The sequence below is a fragment of the Enhydra lutris genome, unplaced genomic scaffold (assembly GCF_002288905.1).
Source record: "Enhydra lutris kenyoni isolate GAN:26980312 unplaced genomic scaffold, ASM228890v2 scaffoldscaffold46, whole genome shotgun sequence".
NCBI lineage: Eukaryota > Metazoa > Chordata > Mammalia > Carnivora > Mustelidae > Enhydra > Enhydra lutris.
The window spans coordinates 9,173,770-9,198,081 of record NW_019154130.1 but is presented as its reverse complement, the minus strand read 5'-3'; the positions used below and the strand labels follow the sequence as shown (position 1 = coordinate 9,198,081).

Here is a 24,312-nt window from a genome sequence, read left to right as displayed (position 1 = left end):
GGCGGCACGCTAATCCCTTGCCTCTCCACCTTCTGGAACGTGAAGGACTCAGGCGGGATGGGGCCTGGAGCTGTGGTATTTCACACTTACACATGAAATACTGGAAGGCCTTGGACTTCACAAGGATATTAATTCCTATTTGAAGAGAAGACATGTTAACATCAAAATCTCCATTTGCAAGGACACTTCCCCCTACCACACACCTCGCACACATGAGCATTCGGGGCGTTTATGCCCAGGGGTGAGGAAGGAGGACGTGCTCTGAGAGCGACCCCACGCTTGTGCTCGGGCAAGAGCACAGAGCCAACAGCTGCTCTGGGGAGAGCCCAGGCAGCTCGGAGCCAGAATGGAGCAGAGCGAAGCTTTGCTGGCCACTGCTAACCTTAACTTGCTGCTGGCCTCGACCCGGGACTATGTTCATCCACTTGAGTAACTATCACTCCATGGAATGGAAAACCCTTTAAAGACTATAGGCTAACAGTAGTGCCCAAAGCCCTAGCTGCGGAAGAAATCACAGAATAGGCTACACCATCCTGACTCTTGTTCCCAATGGCCCGCACCCAGGCTTCAGGTTTTTTGCACTCGAAATCCCCCGAGAGCTAACCACACCCCGCCACAGAACTTCAGAACTGGCATTCAATTAAGGGGCAACACTTGGATTTGAGAATTTTGAATTTTATGCTGGGCAAGCATGATGTCAGGGACCGTCTACACTCGCTATATATCCTGTGATAGGAGGATGGCTGGAATCCGTTATTAGGCCCAAAAGCAGGTTTGAGAAGAGAATCGATAATGCAGTCCTATAACCTTTTTAAAAACTGCTGGGGTGAGCGCACTGTGTACACACACACATCCAGACGCACGTGTACACACACACCCAGGGAGCAGGCTCTTCAAATGCTTGTCTATGGTCTCTGGAAGCCTCCATCTGTTCCCCAGCTGCCCAAGTGTCACGCTCAGGTCAACTTACCTTTGAAGATGAGGAATGCTGTTCTGGGAAGCTCATCAAACCAGTGTTCTCGATTTCTCTTGGCCTGGCCAGGAGACAGGGCCATGGAGAGGGGGTGTGAGGTATGGTGAGCAGAACCTTGCCCCTGGGGTCAGGCTGCCGCTTTCCTGCCCTGCGCCCCTGGCTAACTTGGGGAACAATGAAAACACTCAGGGATGACCGTGATGCCACTGTCCATGGAGCCTGTAAGTGGTGCCACGCACATGCCTTCTTTTCGTGTAATCCTGAAGGTGACTGTAGGTAGGGATCATTGTTCTGCCATTTCCCGGGTCAGACGAGCCTTGGGAAGGTTCAGTAACTTGCCCAATGTCCGTGACTAATGGGGTCCACCCGAGATTCAGTGCTCCTAATGAGGAAGCTACGGGGCAACTGTCAGGGCATGTGGGGGGCCTCCTATAATCCTGCAGTACGGGGCACCAAGGCGAGAGCTGAGAGGTGCTCCAGCGGGGAAGGAGCTGGGCCTCTGGGGCAGTGGGGCTCACCCCCCCACCCCCCAACAGCTGGCCCTACTCCGTCTCCGGCTCTCTGGTCTTTGGTCCCACACGCACAAGCGCTCACCTTCCACTTCAAGGCAGCAACTTCATAGATGTCATAAAAGTCCTTTAGGCTGTTGTAAGCAACATGAAAAGGTTAAAAAAAAATCAGAACCTGTTCCCACTGAGCTTCAGGTCTCCCTTGTCCACCTGTGGTCCTTTCAATGGGGGAGGGGACACCTGTGAGTTTCAGCACCTTGGGGCCCCAGGGACCCTTACCTGGGGGCATTTCATCTCCTCCCTCCAGGCCACACATATTGAATCTGCTTCATCTACACTGACCACAGACACCGTTCATCGCCCCCGGCTGGCTGTAACTCTTAGACAGACAGGCCTCCACTAGCAGAGGACCTCATGGAACACCGGGGGCTGAGTTCAGCCCAAACGGAGCTCGGTTACTCCTGTTTCTAAAGCTGGCCCGCTTCCTTGCCCAGAAAGAAGGGTTCTGATCGTCCGCGGTCTGGAACACCAAGACTGCCCATGCATATCTCAGGGCTGGTTCTGGAGGCTCTGCCAGGGCTGAGAGCCTACGTGTGAGTGTGTGCGCGTATGCATGTGCACCCACCCGGCCCTGGGGCTCTGCTCGCATTACCCCACTGCGCTCAGGGCTGAGAGCAAGTGGCGGGGCTGGTCCATTTCATGAGCCTGTGCATTCCTTTTCTGTCAAGCCAGCTTGAACTGGATTTGGGCTGGACTTCTGTTACTTGTGAAAAGAAACCTGATGCACGATACCATCTACATGTAGAAGAATCTCTGTGGGGAAAACTCGTCTCTACAAGCGTCTTTGCCCCCCACCTGCTGGGGCCTTTGCCTGCTGCAGCTCCCCCTCACAAGCGCCTTTGCCACCCAGCCCCACCTGGTCCAGTCCTACCTGAGCAGAGGTGTGTTGCTCTGATTCAGGGCCTTGAAAGTCAGGTAACGCTCCCTGGCACTCATCCGGGGCCTGTAGAAGCGCATCAGGCCTTCAAATTGCCTGTAGGAGATGCCAGCGGGCCTCTGCGGGGACAGGGCAGACGGCCGTGTGAACGCAGGAAGATGCAGAGCCCAGCCTGCCCCTTCCCTGGGGGGACGCCCAAGGACAACAAGGGATCCCAGGGCACCCAGCTCTTCCCTGTTCTCCCAGGGGCACAACTCCTGGCTGCTGGCCCTGCCATGCTTCGGGGGCTGCTCGGGGCAAGTGAGGGGCAGCAGGAACCTCTCCCCTGCCAGGCCCACCCTAGCCGTCCCTACCCGCTGGCTGACGAGCAGGCGGTAGGCGTGCTGGATGGCGGTTCGCTTGTGCAGCAGCAAGGACTTGAACTTGCGTTTCTCAATGTCATTGAAGGTGTCGAACACCACAGCCAGAAGCTAAGAGCAAAGAACACAGGACCTGGCTCCCCTGCTGGGTGGGGCCTCAAGGGGTTGGGCAGTTCCAGCCACCCCAGAAGGGGGGGCTTGAGAAGACCCTCCCACCTGCCCCTTATATAGGAAGTTTGTCTCTCAGCATCAGCGGGGGAAGGCCATCCACGGCTATTTCTAAGTTTTCTCTCTTTGGATACATGAAGTCATTATTCTACTTTCCCCCAAGTGCTCCTTTCCACCCAAGCTCACGACAGGCTGGGCAGTGTTCTAAGGGGAAGCGGCGAAAGGAACACACTGGGTTCTACACCCAGTTCGGCCCAGTATCATGGCCAGAGAGCCTGTGTCCATCCCAACCTCCAAACAGGAAGGAGCACGGTTGCACAGGATGCTTCTTCCCGCAGGCCCCCCTTGTTCCCTGTGAGTCACGGCTCCATGCATGGCCCCAGAAATCAGGGCAGTGGGGCAGTTTGCCCTCCAGGGCACCACATTCCCGGACTGCCTAATTCCAGAGCTGGCATATTAATGATACAGTCTGCATTATCAAAGGGCACTGGGAGGGCAGGAGCAGAATTCAAAGAAGGCTTTTTTGGAAACGCTTTCTTTTCCTCTCGAAAATATTTCGAGGGAAACTCTCTTGTCTTTTCCATCCCTTTGAACTGGTCCACCATCATTCCCCTTTAGATCAAGGGAGGGTCAGCAAACTTTTTCTAGAGCGGGACAGACAGCAAATATTTCAGGCTCTGAAGGCCAGATGGTGTCTGTTAAAACTACTCAACCTTGCAGCTGTAGCATGGAATCAGCCACAGATGATGCATAAACAAATGGACATGGCGGTGGGCCAATAAAACTTTATTTATAGAAACAGGCGGTGGGCTGGCTTTGGCCAGGAGGCTGCAGTTGCTGACCCATGCCCTAGATTTTCGCAGCTCTAAATATGTTACAAATTGAAGCAAATCAGTCACACAGAATATATTTTTATGATTCTAAACTGACAACAGTACATAACTATAACATGTATATAGATAGCCAACATTTTGGTTTTAAAGAATTAAAAAAAGGAAAATATTTTCCTTTTTAAGACTTCCAGTTTTTAGGACATTTCACAAGTCTACCCCAGGGCAAGTGCTTTCCATTTCTACACCGGGCCTGACTGTGGGAAGCAGGGTAAGGACGCTCTTGAAAGTATAAAAATAATCACAAGACTTGGGCCACCTGGCTGGCTCAGCTGGGAGAGCATATGATTCTTGATCTCAGGGTTGTGAGTTCCAGCACCACACTGAGTGTACAGATTACTTAAAAATAAAATCTTAAAAATAATAATAAAATATAAACCCAGGGGTCGCCTGGGTGGTTCAGTCCATTAGGCATCTGCCTTCGGCTTGGGTCATGATTTCAAGGTCCTGGGATGGAGTTCCGTATCAGGCTCCCTGCTCAGTGGGGAGGTCCCCTTCTCCCTCTGCCTGCCACTCCCCAATTGTCCTCTCTCTCTCTCTCTCTGACAAATAAATAAATAAAATCTTTAAAAAAACTAAAAATAATAAAAAAATAAACACAAGACTTGATAAAGCATCTCTGATAGTTCTGGCACTGATGTGTGCTCTCGACGTGGGCCTGACGGCCTCCTCTTCGGGGCAACCTGCTGATGGCAGGAACCTTCCTGGCGGCCAAATGGGCCTCGGCAAACACCTCCAAAGTTCCCAGTGTGCGCGGGGACATCATGTTCTTCTGAGCAGAGGGTGCCCTGTGTTGGCTTTTCTGATGGCTCCCGGTTGGTGGGGGGGGTGGTAAACAGACACGTGGGTGCAGCGGGGCTCCGCGTTCCGACCAGCTCACCGGGCCGCCCCACGCTGTACGGCTGCAGGCAAGTCACTGTGCCGCTCTGGCCCCCCGTTTCCGCGTTGGTATGCTGAGAATCGTAATAGTAGTTCCAGGGGTTTTGTGATAAATCATTTAATCCTCATATATAAAGCACTTTGCCCAGTGCCTGGCCACAGGGTTCATAGTTATTTATTTATTTAGAGAGAGCAAGAGCACATGTGTGTGCAGGGATGGGGGGAAGGAGGGGGCGGATCTCACGGCCCTGAGATCATGACCTGAGCTGAAATCAAGAGGTGGTCGCTCAACAGACTGGGCCACCAAACACCCCAACCAGCTTTTATAGTTGCTCTGATGCGTTTGCCGGAGAACAAACAGCCCCAGGAGGCCTAACCTAGCGGGCTGGCTCCAGCGCTAACAGCTCAGCAGCACCACCTCGGGGAGGCCACGCCCCTGTAAGCAGCGGAACTCAGGTCCCGGCAGGGCGTCTGCCGCCACGCCACACTTGACCACGGCCTGGGACCCCTCCCCAAAGGAGGCCACGAGCAGTCTCTACTTCATCCCCTCGGTGCCCAGTGCTGTGCCGGCTGGGATAGCAGCTCCAAGGGGGCGAGACGTATGCTCACTCACCAGGTTCATGATGAAGTACAGCTCGATGGAGAGGTAGACAATGAAGAAGACACAGGACCAGGGGTTCCGGGAGTAGGAGGGCATCATCACGTCTGGGAAACTGGATGTGCAGAGCATTACCGCAGGGCCCCACATCTTTCTCCCTTTCTCCATCCTCTTTTCTGGACATCTCTCTTTTCTGCCTTCCCTCCTCTCAGTCCATGAGCTCTGAGCTCATCGGGCCACCCCCAACCCCTGGCACCTGTCTGCGCTCAGGTGTGTAACATTCTTGGCTGAAAAGAGAAGAACCTGGGGCACCGGAAGAGGGCCCAGGCCCAAGCAGAGCCCACACTCACTTGGCTGTGGTCAGAAGGACAAACAGACTGACGATGCTATTCTCCAGCGTGCTGAAGTACTGTAGGGAAAGAAGGCAGAAGAATGCACTGGCACCAGAAACAGGCTGCCACGGGCCACCTGGAGCACCCTGGCCTGCTCCTCCCCTCCCCACCCCACCAACTCTGCCTCCTCCCAAGGAATCCTGAGGAGGACAGAGGAAGGAGCAAATGTGGAGTCCAGCCGCCTCTGCCTTCCTGAACTCTGTGCTTCTGGCAGAAGCAGACAACTGGCTGGGACTATGATCCTGGAAACGTGTCTCAAGGGCAGGAAGGGGGATTCCCTCGGTGCTTAAAGAAGGGAGCAGTTCAAGTATGGGTGACAGGAGCTTTCCAGCGCCATAAATTATGCTGAGAGACCTTCCTAATGTGGCCGTGGTCAAACATTCCCCTGAGGGGAAAGGCCCCACATAAAACAAGGAAATAGATAGGGATGCCTGGATGGCTTGGTCGGTTAAGCAACTGACTCTTGATTTCAGCTCAGGTCATGATCTCAGGGTCGTGGGATCAAGCCCCATGTTGGCGTGGAAACTGCTTAAGGTTCTCTCTCTCCCTCTGCCCCCCATCCCATGCATGCATGTGCTCTCTCTCTCTCTAAAAACAAGCAAACAAACAAAAAATTTTTAAAAACACGAAGAGTAACAACAAAAAAAGAAAGACAAATACAGAGATTACTTACAGGGTCTGAAGGATTAGGGGAGAACAAGTAGAAACCTAGAAGGTGGCAGAAAACATAAAAAAAGGTTAGAGCAGAGGACCCCAACCCAGACATCAAAGGATTGCACAAATGTAAACGAGTGCAGGGGGGCAAAGGGAGAGCACCAGGGAGTGGTGGGGACTCGGGCATTCTGGAAAACACTCCGTGCTCTGTCTGAAGGAGCAGGTGTGCTTGGACATGGCAGAAATGTTGCCCGTTGGAAATGTGACCCAAGAACCACTGAGTCTACTGTTTGAAAAGGCCACATGTACAGCACAATGGCTAGTTAGCAACACTATCATATATTTGGAAGTTGCTCAGAGAGTAGATCATATATCATCTATTTGAAAGTTCTCATCACAAGAAAAAAAACTGTAACCGTATGGGGATGGACATTAACCATGTGGGGATCATGATATACACAAGTATCAAGTCGTTACGTTGTGCCCCCAAAACTAATACGATGTTATATGACAATTCCATCTCCAATTTGTTAATTTAAAAAAAAAGATTAAAAAAATTTTCAAGGCTGGAAATCTGTATTTTCAGGCAAGAAATCTAATTTTTAAATGTTGGCTCAACATTTTCAGACCAAGGCTGGACTTGGAAACCAGACTGCTGGTTTGCAATTTTGGTGTGGGGAACAGGACAGCCAAGTAACAATTCTGAAGGGATCCCCTTGTTCTCCTATGGCCCAGGGTCCCGGGGTGGGACCACCAGTAGCCTCCCTCTTGGAACAGGCTATTCCCTGAGTCCTTGAAGTTCTGAGTGGGGAAAGGGGAGAAGCTCTGACCTCAGGAGAAGTAGCCCCCTTGGAGCAGAAAGGGAATTCTGTAGAGACCGGGGGTGGTAGGGGAGAGGGCAGGAGGTGATGCGGGAGCCAATGGCTCAGGACACAGCAATCAGAAGGGCCTGAGGCACTGGCCTTAGAGGCAGGGCTCTCTGGTTCCCCTCTCTTCGCCATCCCAGGACCAGAGAAGAGACTCCAGGCTTCTCAGCCATGTTCCAGGGTCTCTACTGTCTAAGCCCTGTGTCTGGATGTGGCTGTCACATTAATACTTGGCCTTATCTAAAGAGGCAAGGCTTCCCCAGGGTTCGAAAGGCCATGATCTTGCTTTTGAACCTGGGGAGGCTGAAGTGTGCACATGCTCCCGCCCCAGACACACACCCTGGACCAACTCTCATAGATGGTGCGAGCATTCCCAGCAGTGTGATGTGTAATAGTGAAAATAGAAGAAACTTCGCAGAAGGGCACACACACGTTACGTGACCACTTATGTAAGATGCTTCAATATGCAAAGCAATCGCACTTACTTGTGGTTTAAGGAAACAGGAAGTGTAACTATAGAGATACGTGTGTGCGATGGTAGCCTAGGTCGGGCGGGAGCTCTGATGGGAAAGGGAATGACCTCGCGGAAAGATACAGCATGGCTCCCGTTTTATTCCTAATAGTGGATCTCCTAAGTTGAAGGTCATGGGAGTTGAACCACTTGTGAGACCTTTCTGGATGTTTTGTTTTGTTTTTTCCTTTCTGGACTTTTAACACTGTCAAAGTCAATGCTCCTTCAACCGTGGATTTGATGTTCAGGGGCCGCCCGGGCCCTGGGGTGCAGGGACTCACCAAGGATGGCAAAAATGACCATGAAGAAGAGCAGCAGCAGGAGGATGTCCATGAAGGGTGGCAGGGACTGGAAGATCTGGCGCAGGTTGCTGTGGAGAGAGCAGGACAGGAAGGGGTGAAGCGGGGAGTGCTATCTGGGACTCCAGGGGTGAGACGGGGACCTGGGGTTCCTGATTCACACACTAAGTCCCACTGCACCCTGGTCTGTGACATCATGCTTCACGTTTTCCCAGAGGACTTGCACTCAGGAGGTGACGGGGAAGACCGGGGCAGGTGCGGCACATGCAGCCCCTCTCCCTGCTCATGGAGCCCTAGAAGACGAGGGCCCTGTGAGTGACGGAGGGAAGGCCAGAAGGCCAAGTGCACGGCCTCAGGCACCAAGCTTCCCTGAGCGGGATGTGGGATGCACAGAGACATTTTGGGGCCACCTGCTCCTGGGACACTGGCTTCCAGCTTTGAGGATGGGTCTGAAGAATGAACCGCTAGTCTGCTCTCATCAACTGTGTCCCAGCCAAGAGATTTTCCAGATGGATCCTTCAGAACTACGCATATCTCCAGGCTGGTGGGCAGGCTGAGTCCAGCCCCCAGGCTCAGTGGGGGTGTCAGCCTGCCAAGTTGGAGCTGGGCTGCCGCCACTGCTGTGTTTGAGCAACTGATGTGCTCAGAGAGAGAAGCCAGTCCCCAGGAAGCTGCAGGTAAGACAGGGGAGAGCCCCAGACCCAGTGCCAGGAAACCAAAATCTGAGCAGATTCCCGCCTTCTGCTCCATGTGGGTTGAGAGGCTGGGAAAAGTGAGCGTGCTATGTTCTCCCAGCGTGTAGGACTCATCTTATCACTACTTGACTCACTGGGTCCTGCTCCACAGGCCCAGAAGGTTCAGGCCAGGCCAGGATAGCAACCATCTCGTTCCCCAGGCCTTACCGCCGGACACCCCCGCAGTACCGACAGTCCACCAGGAAAATGCAGCGCAGTGCCCGGGTCACTCGCACATGGGACGTCTGCCGTACCAACACCACGATGGCCTCGACGAACTGCACCACCAGCACAGAAGTCTGGGGGTAGACAGGCACAGAGCACCATCAGCCCCTCCAACCCAGCCCCACTCCCGAATACCCAGAACAGAGGGCCAGCCAGGTCCTGCCAACTCTGGGCCTCTCGGGCCCTTCCCTTCTCTCCAGCTCTCTTGGGCCTCCCCCGACTTCAAGCAGCCCCTGGAGACAAGCCCGGTGGCTGCTGACACAGGCGTGTGGCCCCAGGAGAAGGAAGCCACAGGCAGAGCTCCCAGCAGGTCGATGGGCAGAGTGGCTGCCACTCTGCCCAGCCACGTCTGCCCAACCTCTGCCTTCGGCTCGCCCCACACCACTGGGGCCCACAGGGCTTCCTGATCTGCCGTTCCTTGGGCACATTCTCCTGGACAAGTGTGCGTGCTTTTTACGCAGCAAAGCGCACTCTGCCGTGTTCCCACTCACTGCACAGAGAGAGCCGTAGGTTACTGGCCTGCTCGGTGTGGGCTTGGAGGCCAGACAGACCTGGGTTTGAATCCTGAGCCTCTGGGGTTTAGGTCCCATTCTCATCTGGGTGGCAGGATGTAAACTAGGAAGAATAACACGTCTCCCGCAAAGGCTGTCGTGCCAGGGCCTGGCACACACTAGATGCCAAATCCCGGTGACTCCTGTTAGCAGCACCATGACCTCTGGAGCAAGGCTCCGTAAGGCGATCACGGGCCCGGGGGCCACACTTCTGAGGGCAGGGCTCAGACTATGCGAGATGTGGAATCAAACTGAGGATACAGGCTTGACGGGAACGTGGAAGACAATGCCATACAGAGATGGACCCATCACCTTGACCATGGTCCGTCTATGCCGGATGAAGGTGTGGAGGCCCAGCCACCGCAACTTCATGCAGAGTTCAAACACAACCACCATCAGGGCGAACAACTCCAGGGTCGCGTGGACCTGCAACCAAAGGGTGTGGGGGAGATGGCCCATCACCAGCCCCCCTGTCTCCCTTTCCCCTGCCCGAGGCTGGAGATGGTGTGTGGCAGGGCTCATCAGGTGCAGTGCTCACCGGGAACCAAAGTGTGGCCCATGGTCCTAAGTGAGGCAATCAGATGCTCACCCCTCCCTGGAATTTACCAGTGAACCAAATCACAGGGGGTGGGGGGTGCATTCATTTTAGCAGGGACCCCAGGCAAGACTGGTGATCCACTATGGGTCCTGAGGCCTCTATGACCTCCCCTCCCCCACCACCGGGCCACTCTGTTTTACATCTGCTCATAGTATGTGCCCTTCCAGAACGTTCCGTCAGGTATGCCACGGAGACGGACACTCACGTAAATGCCGAGCCGGAGCGCGGGGACGGCGGGGGCCTCACACAGGGAGAGCAGCAGCAGGAGCAGGGCTGTGGACAGCTCCATCAGGTAGAAGAGGTGGTTGTGTGCGAAGAGGTAGGCCGCCAGCGCTTTGGCGTTCTTGGGGTGGGTGAAGAACTTGTCATTATTCTCGCCTTCCTGAGGAAACGAGAGCAGGGTGGGCGAATGGACCTCGGGATGAGACACCTCAGGGTGCCGTGGGCAGAGAGGAGAAGGAGGCCTCCGGCGGACAAGCAGAGTTGGGCCAGAAATGGAAGATGATGGGAGATCAAAAGTGTTATCTTTGGGGCGCTTGGGTGGCTCAGTCGGTAAGCATCTGCCTTCGGCTCAGGTCACAATCGAAGGGTCCTGGGATCGAGTCCCACGTCAGGCTCCTTGCTCTGTGGGGAGCCTGCTTCTCCCTCTCCCTCTGCCTGCCTTTCCCTCTGCTTGTGCTCTTGCTCTTTCAAATAAATAAATAAAGTCTTTTTTTTTTTTTTTAAAGCATTATTTTCACCAAACTGCACCCCTGTCAAGTCTGCTGATGGGTCTCCTTCCCAAAAACCACCTGGAAGAATCAAAGAATAGTCCCCAAGAGAACGAACAGCAGAGATACAGGTGAGCCCCTCGGCGGCCAGACTCCCATGCTCAGAAGTGTCTGTGGAACGTAACAAACTGGGGGTCGGGGTCAGCAAACACTGCGGAGTCCTGCTTCCCCACTCCTCCCTGGAGAACGCTCAGAAAGTTCCTTCCCCTTCTTCAACTACCAAGGGGCTAACATGTGTCCTTACTCATTAGGCTCCCCCAGGACACTTAGGACGGGGTGTGGGGTACAGCAGGCTCCCGGCAGATGTCGCCTGTTATTATGATTATGATACTAACATTGAGAAGGAAAGGAGCCTGAAAATACCTTATATTATATTATATTATATTGTATTATATTATCTATATTATATATTATATTATACATATTATATTATATATATTATATATTATATTATACCTTATACCTATATTATACCTTATAATATATATTACATATAAGGTACACACACACACACACACACACACAAAATATGTTCTGCTTCTTACTTTCTTGACTATTTCACCTCCTTTCCAAACCCTGCACAACGACAGGCCTTGCCCTGATTCCTGTGCTCCAGTGATAATGGGACAGGAGCTGACCCTGACTGAGTGCCCACCAGACCAGGCACCGTGCTCAGCCCCTTCCCTGAGCCCTAGACCCTCCTTCACTCCTGACCATGGCCTTCTCAGGTGGGTGCTCTTATTACCTCATCTGACAGATGAGAAAATCGAGGGACAGAAGCTTCAGGAGCGCCTGAGCTTCTGGAGCCAGGCCATCTGGGTCCCGTGCTCGGGCTCCGTGATTAGCCTCCAGCTGCTGACTTGGAGACTAAGTGACAGAGCCCCGGGAGCGGCCCACCTGTCACTACGACCAGATGACATTCCAGGGCCACCCCCCCTGTTCGGGTCAGCCTTCTGGTGGTGGTGGTTGGTCGGGGGGTGGGGGTGGGGTCTTCACTGCCTCCCTGGAAGTAATGGGCGCGGGGAGGAGGGTCGCCCCGCCTCACCCGCCCCGTCGCATCTGCACCCCAGCCAGCAGCCAGCGTGGAGTGGAAATTACTTGGTAAAGCTCTGCATGTGTCGCCTAGCTTTAGCACCTCTGAACTGGGGGCAATGCCGCCCCCCCACCAGGCCCCTCACCCAGCCCGGCCTGGAGACATCCGCTCCTCACCCCTGGGGTGCCACAGGCAACTAGTGTGCCAGTCCCAGGAATGCCACCCAACACCCTCACATGCACGGGGCGGGGGAATGAGTTATCCGGCCCCAAATGTCAGGGGTGCACCTGGCTCATCACTTCCAGCACCAACTCTCCGCTAGACTTCTCCCACCAGCTTCATTTCCTGGAGAGGGAAGTGGCGGAGCCAGAAAGGACACCCAGGTCCCCTGACCCAGAGTCCTCTGGCAGCATTCCAGCTGTCCTGGATGAGTCAGACCTTCAACTCTTCCAGCTATTCAGCTCTTCTGAGATAAAGGTCACCCTCCACAGGCCCACAACCCTTATCCCAGGGAGGAGAGACTAACACACACCATAGCGATTCCTGCTGAACCCACAGGCTAGCAGAAGGAGGGCTCTGGGCCCAGAGGGGCCCACTGTGCCGTGGAAAGCAGTCTGGCCTGGCAAGGGATGTTGTCAGATCTCACCCAGCGTGGTGCCTGCTACACACAATAGGTGTTTCATGGCTGTTTGGTAGGATGAACCACTCCTGCCATAGATCACTTCTCCAGGCCACAGCCCGGCCTGAGAACTGCCCAGTAGCTGTGGGAAGGGAAGCTCTGCCCTCGGCTGTGGTTTGTGAGGTAGCCTGGAGCGAGTCACTTCCCCAAAGCCAGACACATCACTGCCCTCGTTACCAACAACTAAAGACAAACCACAGTCCTGACAGGGGCAGGCCAGACAAAGGGAACAAACATCCCATCCCGGTGGTCAAACAGCGGGCATGCTGGGCAAGCCTGGTTCGCGGTCCTGTGATCTGTGCAGGGCTGTGGTTTGTACCAGCACCGCTGTGGCTGGGGGGACACGCAGAGGGATCTGGGAAGCCTCTGGCTTGGATTACCAGAAAATGCAATTCTCGGGTAATGTCTTCCAGTAAATAGCCTGGAATGAAGGTCTGGCTAGCGGAAACCACGGACAGGGGGGCTTGGGTTTCACCTCTAGGGTGAGAGAACTGCCAGCAGAGACAGAATATAAGATCTCCAGCACCAAGGATAGAGCGATGAGAACACTGGCCTTGTTTCCTTGCCACTGATCACGAACTACATTAGGAGAAATAAGACAGGCCAGTTGTGTATGACTTCTGGTATCGCTCTCTGCTCCCTGGGGCAGAAATTCCACCCAGGAAACCAGTCCTGTCTCAGAGGCACAAGGACTGCGGAGCAGAGCAGAGCACATGGTTCCTGAGGATGAGCGAGTCAACAGACCTCCGGTACCCTCCAGGCGGCAAGGGGCCAATTACTCAAGCACACCGATCACCCGCTCAGCCGAAGAGCAGGAGAAAGACCATCTGACACCGGCTACGCCCACCCATCCCCAGAAATGGCCACCACTAATGTTCCCAGGCATCCAGGTACGGTTTCTATTTTTATTATTTTTAAAAAATGATGCATTGTTGGTAAGATAATTCAAGTAACACACAGGATTATAAGGCAGTAAAAATTCCGTCAGCCAAAGATAATCACCTTTAATATTTAGATGAACAACTTTCCAGATGTGAATGGGGGAATCTGTGTGCACACACATGTGTGTGCTGCTATATACATGTATGAACCTGTGTGTGTGTGTGTGTGTGTATAAATATTACACAAAAATTATCACACTCTACCTGCCGTTCTGTGGCCTCTTTTTCACATGGCCCACTTTTAAATGGTTACATGTCGTCAGTTATAGAAATGGAGGAGCAATGTGGAGAAGAAAGAGCGTCGCTTGGAGGTGAGCTGGACATGGTTTAAATCCACGCTCGTAACTTACGAGCTGGATGGCCTTGGACTCCTTTAGCTCCCCTCAGTGTCGGCTGCTAGTCTGTAAATGGAAGACGATCAAAGCACTTTGGGGGGCGATTGTTAGAATGGGGCTCACTTAAAAATAGGTATTTTTATCACTAATGTTCTCAGCCGCTTAAGGAGAGAAGGAATTACCAGATTTCTGAAGTCCTCCAGGCCATCCTACCTCTGTGTTTTGACCCACCCCGTGCTCTTCTCCAGCATCTAGTCAACCTTGGAGAAGGTGACAGTGCACAGGTGACCCTGGAGGACTCTACGAGATCATCAACAGGCATGCCTGAGCTCGCCAAAATGTCCCTGAAACATTACTATTGCTTCAACTTGGGTCAGAATGCACTGGCTGAGGGGTACGACTCGTGTGACCCCGCATAAGACATGAGCAGCAGCGGCGCCTGGGTGGCTCAGTAGGTTAAAGCCTCTGCCTTTGGCTCAGGTCATGATCCCAGGGTCCTGGGATCGAGGCCCACGTCGGGCTCTCTGCTCAGCAGGGAGCCTGTTTCCCTTCCTCTCTCTCTGCCTGCCTCTCTGCCTACTTGTGATCTCTCTGTCAAATAAGTAAATAAAATCTTAAAAAAAAAAAAAAAAGACATGAGAAGCATAATGACAACTGAACGATCACCAAACAAATATCCAAACGTAATGCAATCCTCCAAAAGAAGTAACCAAACACATACTTGCAGTGTGAGAGCTGCTTCAAAGAGAAAAGATTAGGGGAAATTATTATTCAAATGAATTTCAGAAAGATTCCATTCCCTCACCTAGACTCTTACTCCTTGCACACAAGAAACAGAGATCTCACAGTGACAAGAATGGCAAGATTATGGCAATGGCGCAGACAGTGCGACGGGCAGTTAAGAGGCAATACCCCTTTTGGAGAACACTCAATAATTGTACATCAAGGGCCCTAAAAATGTTGATGCTTCCCGTCTGGTAATTCCACTTCCTAGAGGCTTTCCTAATAAAATGATCCTGGATATTAAAGAGAGAAATAGCTCTTTGTGTAGATGGTCCTTGGATTATAATTTATAATAGGGAAATGTGTAATATATAATAAGGGAACCATAAAAAGGGAAAATACCCAGCCTTATCAGGATAGTTTAAGTAAATTAGGATACATTTACCAGATATAATTATAAAGGTCATTAAAATTTGTTATAGGAGTTATAATAACAGAAGGAAAAACTTCCAGGAGTGCCTGGATGGCTCAGTGGGTTAGGCCTCTGCCTTCAGCTCGGGTCACGATCCCAGGGTCCTGGGATAGAGTCCCGCATCGGCCTCTCTGCTCAGCAGGGAGTCTGCTTTCCCCTCTCTCTGCCTGCCTCTCTGCCTTCTTGAGATCTCTGTCAAATAAATAAATAAAATCTTTAAAAAAAGAAAAAAGCTTCTGTTACACATTATGGGGGAAAAAAAGACTATACAACTGTGACTTTAAAATTAACTTTACAAAACACATAAAACCTATGTATTATTCAATAATGCTGACAGTGACTTAGGTGGAGTATTTTCCACAGCCCCTTTGTGCCTAAACTTACCACAATGAGCGTGTGTTACTTCTACAAATAAAGTATTTTTTTTGAAAGAGAAAAAAAACAAAAAACAAAAAACAAAAAACAAAACCCAGTACCAAGCAAGAAACAGCAAACCTGAAAGCAACAGCAAATTAACAGGAAAGGAATAAAGGTCTCTAAGTTCCCATAATGGGCAACAAACCCCTGCTACAGTGTAACATATTTAAAGAAACGCCCCCCTCGGGAACTGGCTGCCAGTGTGCCCCAAGGCCAAGTGGATAGACTCAGGGAGACTCCGGCAGGCAGGGCCACAAGCTGGGGGGTCACAAGAAAGTCCACACACATCGCCCTGCTCATCTGAGCATGACCACGTAGGCTCTCCCCACCTTACAGATGAGAAGCTCATACACGGAGATGGGACAAGAACCAAAGCCAGAGCTCTGGGGCTGTTAACAGAATCCTGGCTGCCCGACTCAGCCAACAGGCACCGGAAACAGACGTCCCGATCGGAGAGACTCACCTGGAGGTAGATCGCTGCCTCTTGATAATTGATCTCCCAGTTGTGTCCGGTGGGACTCTCACCCCCTGAGCCTAGACTGGGGGTCCGGGAGTCGTGAACGGCATAGCTGCCTCCATCTGCATAGGAAGGGGAGAGGGATTCACTTACAAGCCAGGCTCAAGAGAATAAAGACACTATTCAGCAGAAGAAAAGGCTCGTCTGCTCACACATATATCCCATTATCGAGTCAGTGCTCGAATCCCTGGAATAATAGAAAGGATTAGCACGGCTAATTAAAAATGCTTTTCATTCTCTCGTTAAATGAAAGAAGCGAGGGCAAGAGAACACATATAAAATGCTATCTTTTGTGTGAAAAAAAAAAGGCGGGGAGGACACAAGAAAACATACAGATATCTATCTTTACAAAAAGAAACAAGGATACATTTACTTACAAGGGGTGCAGGGGGCAGCGTAGAAGTGTCACTCAAAGGGAGTGATCCTTCTGAACACATTTTTTTTTAAAGGTTTATTTATTTATTTTAGAGAGAGCAAGTGAGCGAGCAGGAGAGGGAGAGAGAGAGAGGATCTCAAGCAGACTCCACAGTGAGTGCAGAGCCAGACGTGGGCCTCAATCTCACGACCCTAAACTAACATCATGACCTGAGCTGAAATCAAGAGTCAGGCACTTAACCAACTGAGACACCCAGGCGCCCCTTTTTTGTACATTTTTGACTTTTGGAAGCATGTTAATATTCTACATGGTTAAAACAAAAATAACTGGATTTGTTTCCTGGTGCAGGGTCATCTGTTTTTGTTTTTGTTTTTCCCTGCTGATACCCAGGCCTCTTTACTTTCAGTAACACTGAACCCATCTGCCTTTGGAGAACCTCCTCTCCCTCCCTACTCTGCACCATGCTTTGTCTCCGGGCGGACTCCACCCCTGGCTCCCAGCAGGTGCAACAAAAGCGCTTCTTTTCCCTGGACAGGCATTGGTTCAGGCTGGCGGGGGCGGAGTGGGGGCGGTATTCTATCTGGGGCCCAGCTAATGAGGGCTGAACATGGACCTTTTCCTAGAGCACTCAGGAAGGAGGGGCTCTTTCTGTGTTGGGGCAGGTGGCTGCCTCCGCCGCCACCATGTGAGGGAAGCCTGCCTGAGAAGAAAACTGACAGAGAACATAAGAATCACAGAGATAACATTAGTTCCACCCTAGGACTGAGATGTGCCTGAAATGGACCTCCTAGCATTTCCAAAATCTGAGCCTATAAAGATCCTTTTATACTTAAGCCTGTCTGAATTGGGTCTGTCACAACCCTCACGTGTGCCCACTGATACATGGTAAGCAAAGGCACTAAGAGATGACTTTCAACTTGTTAATTTATTGGGAAGTTTGTCATCACCGTGAATGAGACTCGAGCTGCCCCAAATTCACACCCAAACTGATCCTCCTCCAGAAAAATAAAGAATGAAGTTATGTTTGGATAAGGAGATGTGCACGGAGGTGGCAGGAAGCAAACATGTAAAGCTCACCACCCAACAGGAAAGGGGAGGGAACTGGCAAGGGTCCTACGGCTGCAGAGTCCTACCTGGTCCTTCTAAGCTTGAATGGCCAGTCAAGGGCAGCTGGGTCCTGCAAAGCTCTTCTCCACCCACTTCTAAAAACAACTTCATGTAGGTATATCTGACACACAGTAAAACGCACAATCTGGTATGTTCTGATATAGGCACACGCTTGTGAAACCACCACTACGATAAGATCACACATCCATCACCCCTTCCATCCACACCAGGCAATCACTGCTCTGTGCTCTCTGTCACTATTAGAGGAATCTGCATCTAAGAATTTTACACAGATGGGATCACGGAGTACGTTTGCTTTCCTGGTTTGACTTCGCTCCCTCAGCGTAACTACTCTGAAATGCATCTGCACTGTTCGGTGTATCGGGAGCTCATTCCGGTGTTTTGGCTGAGCAGTATTCCATGGTATGTGGATGTACCATGGTTCATCCGCTCACCTGGTGGACACCCAAGTGATTGCACCCAGTTTGGGGCTGTTTCAGACGAAGCTGCTCTGAACACGCATGCGTGCAGCTTTGTACAGACACGTGCTTTCAATTCTTTCCAGTAAATACCTACGGGTGAAATTGCTAGACCATACGCTTAACTTAAGAAACTGCCAGACTGTTTTCCAAATGACCTGCAGGGCAGGGGAGACCCTGTTCCTCCACACCCTCACCCATACCGGACATGCTCCGTCCTCTTAATCTTGTTCTAAAGCTTTTAATATGCGTTTGGGCTAATAATCTTGAGGGTCTTTCCACAGGCCTATTTGCCATTTGTATGTTTTAGCTGAAGCATCTTCAAATCTTTTACTTGTTTGTTTTTTGGGTAATTTTCTTATTTTTGAATATATATATGTATGTATATATATATATATATATATATACACACATACATATACATATGTGCATTCTCTAAATAGACCCAAGTCTTTGTCTATCTGAAGTCTTTATTTCAGCTTTTGATTATTTCTTTCAATTAGGGATTAGTGTGGCTTTTCCTATTTTTTTGTTTTAATCCCTTAGTATCTTTATATTTAAACAGTGTTTCTTGGAGGAAGCATATAGTTTGATTTTGCTGCCTCCCCTCAGTCTGAAAAATCTCTGCCTTTTAATTGGCATATTTAGATTACTCATATTTAATGTAATTATTGACAGGGTTAGGTTTAAATATATCATCTCGCTGTCTTTTTATAGTTGTCCCATCTGTTCTTTGTTCTCTTCTTCTGCCTTCTTCTAGGTCACTGAATATTTATTATGATTCCATTTTATCTCCTGGCTCAGCTACAATGCTTTTTGGAGGTTGCTTTAGGGTTTATGGTATACATTTTTAATTTACCACAGTCTGTGGTCAAGCGATATTGTGTCACCTTGTGTATAGGATAAGAACCTTACCCGTTTAACGGTACACTTCCCTCTCTCCCCTCCCAAACTTCAGGCTTCTGGAAACGCAGCGATTTCCAGTTCACAGACCTAACCCGGAATGTGCCTCATCCTCCGTTGCGAGGATGTGTAACCACAAGAATCTTCCTAGAAGGGACTGTACCAGCCGAAGCACCTAAGAACAGGAAAGAGTTAACACTACTCGTGGGCTCTGTGCTTTGTGCTCACAATCCCAAGCAGTATGTACGGTCATAAATGCTACTGTACGAGGACGTTAAGCAATTCAGCCAAGGTCACACAGCTCTAAGGGGCCAAGCCAGGATTTGACCCCGGGCAGCCTGGCTCCAGAACAGATCCATTTAACTCCTATGCTCCATGACCAACTCTAAGAGAGAGGAGTCTGCGAAGAAGGACAGCAGATGATGCCTTTAAAGCCATGGTAACATTTATTGAGGCTTACCACATGCCAAAACCTAGGCTGCGGCAGACTGTATTTTGCAAATTCAGCCACGGCACAATCTTTCATCCTACGTGCTCTTCTAGAACCTTGCCGCTTCCCCACAAATGGGTGGAGCCTGGGTGTCTCCCTTTTGAAACCAGGTGAGACTGTGCCTATCTTGACCAACGCAGGATGGAGGACACAATGCTAATGACTTCTGAGCCTAAGTCATAAGAATGCTCCCACCCTTTTTCTACTGGGACCCTTGCTCCTGGAACCTAGCCACCACGCTGTGTGGCGGAGAGGCCCATGGGGAAGAAGCAAGGCCCTCTGTCCACAGCCCAGCTGAGCCCCCAGCCAACAGCCTGCAACCTGCCAGTCAGGTGAACGAACCATCTCAAAACCAGATCCTGTACCCCAGACAAGTGTCCAAACTGACACAGCGTGGCACGGAGATAAGCCCCTCCACTGGGCCCTGCCCAAACTGTAAGCTTTTGCACAAAATGTCTCAAGGAAATATCTGCTGTCTTCAGGCACTGTTTTCGGATGCTCTGCTCTAGAGCGATAGATAACTGACTCCCACCTAAGTGCTTTATACCCACTGACCTATGTAACGTTCCCGACAACCCCGCAGAAAGGCCAGGTGCCTTCCTAAAGCCAAGCAGCGGGCAGGAAGCAGGGCTGGGACACCTAACTGGGTGATGAGTTCCTCACCAGCAGGCTACATGCCTCTTCCGTTTCTTCTCGGGAAATGGAAGCCTGGAAAGGGTGTCGGGGTAGCGCCAAAAGGATGAAACACAGCAGCAGTTCGATCCCTCTAAGAAGTTACAAGCAGGAGGTGGCCCATCTGGCTGCAGCTTGCGGTCAACCATTCCGGTCCTTCTCTACCCGAGGCCGACGCTCCCCGACTCCGCTCCCGGTTTCCATTTCTGGAAGAAGTAAGCCCTAGGCACAGACAAAAGGTCGAACCGCCTTCCTGGATATGCTGGTGTGGACCAGGGAAGCAGGAGCGGAAATGTGCCTCCCTGGTAGGAGAAGCCGCCGGCAGGCAGCTGGACGGCGCTGCGCCCTCGCGTGCCTGCGCCCGTCCTCCATGACCTTCCTGCTCCATGGCAGGAGCCTGCGCCCGCGCCACAGCAGTCCTAGGTGGAAGAAATAACGGGGCCGGTGTGGGGTGGGCGGCGGTGAGCTGGCACAGACGGCTGCAGACATTACTGCCACTTTCCCAGCCGGTGCTGGGCGCTGGCATCTGTGTGAGCCCCTGCCTCAGAGACCCTCTGTGCGAACTTTCTTGGCCCTTCCTTCCTCTCGGGGCTCTCAGCAGATGGATCTGGCTTCTTCCTCATGCCCAGGAGCTCCCTCAGCCCTCCTGGTTTCTCCCCTCTGGCCTTCACCACTTCCACCGCACACCACTGTGATGGGGTTGCGGTGGGGGGGGGGCGGTTATCATATCCCCCAGTGCAGGCCGCTCCTTGCCACCTGTGCACCTCGCTCACACTCACACCAGAAGGTTTTGCCTGGGACCAGGTGCCCCGTGGCATCTTCCCCTCTAAGCCACAAACAACAGCTCCCTCCCGGTTCTGAAATCCACAGGGACCACTGGGATGGGGAGAAGGACCAGGCTTTCAGGCTTTGATGGAAAACTTTGACATCGCCTTTCTCTCCATGGCCAGTGAGGCTCCAGCTCTGGCAGAGTCTCCTCTCTGAGACCCAAATCCACTCCCCACCTTCACCGGTCCCTGCCTTTCCCCTACAAGACAGCAATAGCTCCCAGGCCAGCTCTCGCTGCCCCAGGCTCTCCCGGCCTCCTGACCCCAGGCATCTTGTTGGAGGATGAGGTCAGCAAAGCATCAATAGGGAACATGCTCTGTTGCTTAAAATCTCGTAATGGCTTGCCCTCAGGAAAAACTCAGACTTCTTCATCCTACAAGGAGCTATATGCATCCGGGCAAGCAAGGGTCTTCAGAATCGCAGTCCTTCCCAAGCTCTAACAGACCGGTGGCTCGTCAGCCTGGCGCTCACGGGCCGGGCTTCAGAGGACAGCCGGTTCCTAAGGCGCGCTGAGGACATGGGGGGCCCCACGTGACAGTGAGCACCACAGAGATAAAACGTGTGCTCCAAAGCCACAGACCACACAGGGCTGGCTGGCGTGCGAGAACAGACGGCTGCAGGGCTGACCACCGACGCCCTGGGCAGAAGGGGCTTTAGATGTCGTGTTTGCTTTGCTGAAGTAAGTTAGTAAATGCTAGGCCCTGTTACAGCTGGGCACATAGTTGTTATTTTATTCTAAATATGATCTGTACATTGGAAATAAGTCTTTACAAAATTACTTTAAGCCAACAATTGCCTTGTACGTGTACTCATTTGTTTGGTGGGTGTCCACAGGACAGAGGGCAGTGCCCAGGGTGGGGACTGGAGGTCCCTGGAGAGCCCTGGCCCTGCAGGGGCACATGTCTGCGGAGACAGCAAGGGCACCATCACCACGGGGCCTCAAGAAGAGTTTCCACAGCCATCCATGGGGGTGTTTCAACAGAACGGAGGTTCACCCCGCGAGTGGGGAGTTGGACCAGCCGCCCTTGCAATCCCCAGCATCTCTGTATTTACAGGTACACAGAGACTCCGAGGGGACAGGCAGGTTGGGGCAGATGGCCTTAAAAACAACTCAAATTCATGACCTTCCTTGGGGCAGGGTCCAGCCACCTGAACCTTGCTAGTTTTCAACAGCCTTCCTCAAACACCGCCTGGCTGCACGGAGAGGGCGAGGGTGCCTCTTAGCACACTCATTCCTCTCCCTCCCTTGATTAACCGCAGCCCCACAGATCTATGCAGTCCAGAGCTCAGCAACTCAGCTTCTGCCCAAATAATGGACTTCCGCACACACAGCACATATTCCCGGTACCAGGCACTTCCTACACACCCCATATGCACATGAACTTCATCCTCCCAACTGACCGCGACTGTCCCCATTTTGCGAATGAGGCAATGGCAGAGCAGAGCGATGCGTGAACTTGCCCCAGGTCTCACACATTTAGAAAGCAAATCAGGTCTGTGTTCAGAAGCACCGTGCTGAATCGCAGAGGAGGGCTACCCCGTGTGCTCAGCAGGTACGGAGCTGGGGGGTGAGTAGGTATTATGAGAAAATATTTCCCTCGACCTAAAATGTTGAGCAAAGTAGCCACACCCATTGGAATCCCAGAGCAGGAGGGCTCCTCGGGAGTCAGGAGACTCAGCCCCTGGTATGCCCTTCATTCACTACGCTGAATGATGCCCAGATAGTGGCTGCGCCCAGCCGGTAAGATCCCATGGCTCACCCGCTCCGGCCCTGTGCCGTGGCCCAACCCACCTCCCCGCCGCCGGGGAAGCACAACCCCTTTTGCCAACTGGGCTCCCCGCACCTCGCCCTGCCTGTCTAGTCTCTAGGCCCGTCAGAGAAGTCCTTTAGTGTGTGTGTGTGTGTGTGTGTGTGTGTGTGTGTGTGTGTGTGTGTTTGTGCATGTTTTAAGTAAACTTAGTAGTTCAGTATAACAATAATCCTTTAAAAACCTAAGCCAGATGATATCACTCCTCCGCTCCAAACAGACTGCAGTGTCCCGCTCTCAGGAAAACCCTCAAGTCCTCCCCTGGATTAAAAGGGCCTATGAGACTGAGATGTCTCGTCCCACCCACCTTCTCCCTCCAGACATGCTGGCCTCCTCATGGTCCTGGGACAGGCCTGGAGAAGGTTCTGCCTCAGGCCCTGTGCACTTTGTGTTCCCTCTGCCCTCCCCTGATCTCTCCCATCTCTGGAAGTCACTGGCATACCCTGTCCTCCTCTGGCTGCTCTGTGCTTCTCCCTGGGGTCATGTCACCACCTAGAAGGGAACTGATTTACTTGCCGGTCTGTTTCGTGCATTCCCCCACCTAGAATGCCAGCTCTGTGAGGCCAGGGACTTTCATCTTGTTATGGAGTCCCCAGGACCCAGAACAGCACTGGGCATGATGGACAAATGCTCCACAAACATTTGTAATGAAGTGAAATGAAGCTCTTCCCTGAAGATTCCAGAAGCACACTCCTGGGCCAGTGACCGCAGGGCAGGGACCAGGAACTATGCACAGAGCCTGGCAGGTAGGCTCCCTTGGGACTACAGTGCGAGTGCCAGAGGGCGTTAAGGGGCCATGACATGATCTCTGGGCTTTCTAAAAGATCATTCTTTTAACGTTTTGCTGGAGGGCACTATTTCATATAAGGGTGATTCAGGCAGAACCTTAAAAAGAAAAGGAAAAATGTGACAGGCAGAGCCAAGAGGAAAGAATGGAGGAGTGTCCCCTCCAGGGCGGACTTTGTTCGAACCATTCAACCTGATGCTTGCTCAGAACACAGAACTTGGCTTGCTTACTAGGTTCCCAAAGGCAAAGCCCCATAGCTTGTTTGTGACTCTTATATTCGGGGAGGGCTCAAAGGCCCAGGGGTGTGGAGGGGTACGGTGGGAAGGCTTCAGGGCTTTTCAGGAAAGCCATGGGAGACTTCACAGAGCCCCCTTCACACCTGGCTCCAGCAGCTGGGAGGCACATTTAGGGATTATACAAAGGGCGCAAATGGAAGGCAGGGAGCCCCTGGCTTGCCCTGTTCCTTTTATAGGCAGCCCTCATGCAGAGGGGGCAGCCCTGTAGCCAAGTCCAGAAGCACTTTCAGTGCATGGCAAATGGGGGTGCTGGGGCACCACGTGGCTCCTAATTCCCTGCCCCCGAACACTGCTTCCCACTTCCTAGGCTGGAAAAGTGGCCACAGAGGTGATGGAAATGCTCCAAATCCCAAGTGCTTTATTGCTGCGGTATAAGGCATGTTCAAAGGCTCAGCAGCTCCCAAAAGGGGCACAATTACAGCCCATAAAAGAGAGGAAGACAGGGGAGCAGGGAGCAAGTCAGGGGCCCAAGGCTCAAGTGGGCAGCCGCGTTGGAGGACACAGATGGTGGGCCCGTGGTTCAGACGGTGGGGTGC

At 52.0% G+C, this 24,312-nt stretch overlaps 1 protein-coding gene across 4 annotated transcripts in view; it reads right to left on the bottom strand.

Annotated features, from left to right (window-relative positions):
• Positions 1-24,312, bottom strand: part of LOC111156380 (two pore segment channel 1) — a 56,269-nt gene that overhangs the window by 11,569 nt on the left and 20,388 nt on the right. For all 4 annotated transcript variants that reach the window (XM_022517215.1, XM_022517216.1, XM_022517217.1 and 1 more), the window contains exons 3-15: positions 15,977-16,092; positions 10,349-10,525; positions 9,858-9,971; positions 8,938-9,068; positions 8,018-8,106; positions 6,379-6,413; positions 5,664-5,722; positions 5,329-5,428; positions 2,773-2,889; positions 2,414-2,538; positions 1,568-1,616; positions 971-1,034; positions 91-135 (exon numbers count right to left, since the gene is read on the bottom strand). In XM_022517215.1, coding sequence (XP_022372923.1) covers positions 91-135; positions 971-1,034; positions 1,568-1,616; positions 2,414-2,538; positions 2,773-2,889; positions 5,329-5,428; positions 5,664-5,722; positions 6,379-6,413; positions 8,018-8,106; positions 8,938-9,068; positions 9,858-9,971; positions 10,349-10,525; positions 15,977-16,092 — 1,221 coding nt within the window. The remainder of the gene's footprint in view (positions 1-90; positions 136-970; positions 1,035-1,567; positions 1,617-2,413; positions 2,539-2,772; positions 2,890-5,328; positions 5,429-5,663; positions 5,723-6,378; positions 6,414-8,017; positions 8,107-8,937; positions 9,069-9,857; positions 9,972-10,348; positions 10,526-15,976; positions 16,093-24,312) is intronic.